This window comes from Pollicipes pollicipes, unplaced genomic scaffold (genome assembly GCF_011947565.3).
Source record: "Pollicipes pollicipes isolate AB1234 unplaced genomic scaffold, Ppol_2.1 Scaffold_5724;HRSCAF=6776_pilon_pilon_pilon, whole genome shotgun sequence".
NCBI classification, from domain to species: Eukaryota; Metazoa; Arthropoda; class Thecostraca; order Pollicipedomorpha; family Pollicipedidae; genus Pollicipes; species Pollicipes pollicipes.
The window spans coordinates 38,132,936-38,134,672 of NW_023596746.1; the positions used below are offsets into that span (position 1 = coordinate 38,132,936).

General features: G+C 57.6%; 1 protein-coding gene across 1 annotated transcript in view; it reads left to right on the plus strand.

Annotated features, from left to right (window-relative positions):
• The window catches only part of LOC119103011 (uncharacterized), an 8,480-nt gene extending 7,028 nt beyond the window's left edge, over positions 1-1,452 (plus strand). Inside the window, exons 2-3 of the mRNA XM_037226460.1 lie at positions 673-1,082; positions 1,396-1,452. Coding sequence (XP_037082355.1) covers positions 673-1,082; positions 1,396-1,452 — 467 coding nt within the window. The remainder of the gene's footprint in view (positions 1-672; positions 1,083-1,395) is intronic.
• The last annotated feature ends 285 nt before the right edge of the window (positions 1,453-1,737 follow it).

The window sequence follows — 1,737 nt, forward strand, 5'->3', positions numbered from 1 at the left end:
CATTGAAATAGGTAAGATGTAATTAGATTCACAGCTCTCCGGAAGGTATGCGCTGTAACACGTGAACGCACTGTCTTGCTGTCAACGCGCTTCGGCGCGGGCCAGCCGAGCCAGCCATTTTCCACAGATGTCATTTGGAAATGAGCTCGTGGATGCTGTATCAGAAAACTCCGTCCGTCAGATTCTCACAAAAGGTGGCATACGAATTATTTTAAAGCATTACCATTTGTATGGATACCTAAAAGCGTCTGCTTCCATCAGGTGGGTTTTAGTATCACCTAGATGACAACAGCTATTAACTCCCATGTGCTGTCACATCGATTATTTTATTGTACCGCACAAGGTATCTCGTAGGTGATAAGTATGTGCAAGTAAAGAAGAACATGGAAAGTGTTTTGGATTTTTGTTTTCTCCCTGCGGTCCATTTGTCTCAAATCGCACATCTGCCAACGGTTAACAAGATTTTCGCATATCAGGTATTGACAGATAATATATCATGCCTACCAGTGTACGATGCAGCTCAACACCTCCATCAAGAGCTTGCTGCATCTGTGTGCCTTAGGCAGCCGTTGTCTACCAGCAAAGAATCACATGACAATCATAGTATCACCTGCAGTTGCGGCAACGTCATCATTTATTCAGGGTCTCGACCCGTGTAATTACCTTGGTAAGAAAGCGGGAGCGTGTCCCCCTCCACCCTCGCCCACACCGGTGACCTGTCGGCCGCTGACACGCTCGCGGGGGACGTGTCCCTCCGCACCGGTGACCTGTCGGCCGCCGACACGCTCGCGGGGGACGTGTCCCTCCGCACCGGTGGCCTGTCGGCCGCTGACACGCTCGCGGGGGACGTGTCCCTCCGCACCGGTGACCTGTCGGCCGCCGACACGCTCGCGGGGGACGTGTCCCTCCGCACCGGTGACCTGTCGGCCGCTGACACGCTCGCGGGGGACGTGTCCCCCCGCACCGGTGACCTGCCGGCCGCCGAGACGCTCGCGGGGGACGTGTCCCTCCGCACCGGTGACCTGCCGGCCGCCGAGACGCTCGCGGGGGATGCATCACCTCTCGGACTGCCATTCTCCGCGGTGGATTATGTATGCAGAGCGGGTCATAATTAAGCGAACCGTCGCCAGCGGCGGCCCGGGAGGCCCTTCGTCAGCTGGATGACCCTAGTTTAGCGACATGCGCAGTCGGCGTCTGTGCGGCGGGGCGCGAGCGAGACCCATTAGCGACCCACCGGCGCCCCGCCGGGGCCCCATCAGCCGTGATCGAATATGGAAATACGTCACGGGGGCGGGACCCGCGCGTCATCTGTTTCAAAGTTAACAAACGGCGCCGCCGGAGCCCGTGAGGAGCGGGCTGGCGGCCCTGCGGCGCCGCTGGCCGGCTGGCTGCCAGCGTGGCGCCGCTGGCGACCGCTCAGGTGCTGCAGACAGCTGGTGGAAAGCGGTGTGAGGTGCTGGGGTCGATAAGACGCTTCACTGGTGACATGATGAATGCGCGTCCGGGAGGAACGCTCAGATGTCACACATGTCTCAGGCTGTTTTGGTTGGACTGGTTCACCTGTCTGCCGCCGTTCCACGCGTCTGAGCTCAATTACTTCTGCCATGGTCTATTGTAACCTACACTTTTGTCTTAGACGGGGCCGGGTAACTCCAAGCTTGCTTCAGTCTGTCCTTTTAGAGCGGTTGGGCAGACCAAAGTAGGTGTCGAATTGCAGTCAGAACGAATATTTTTCAG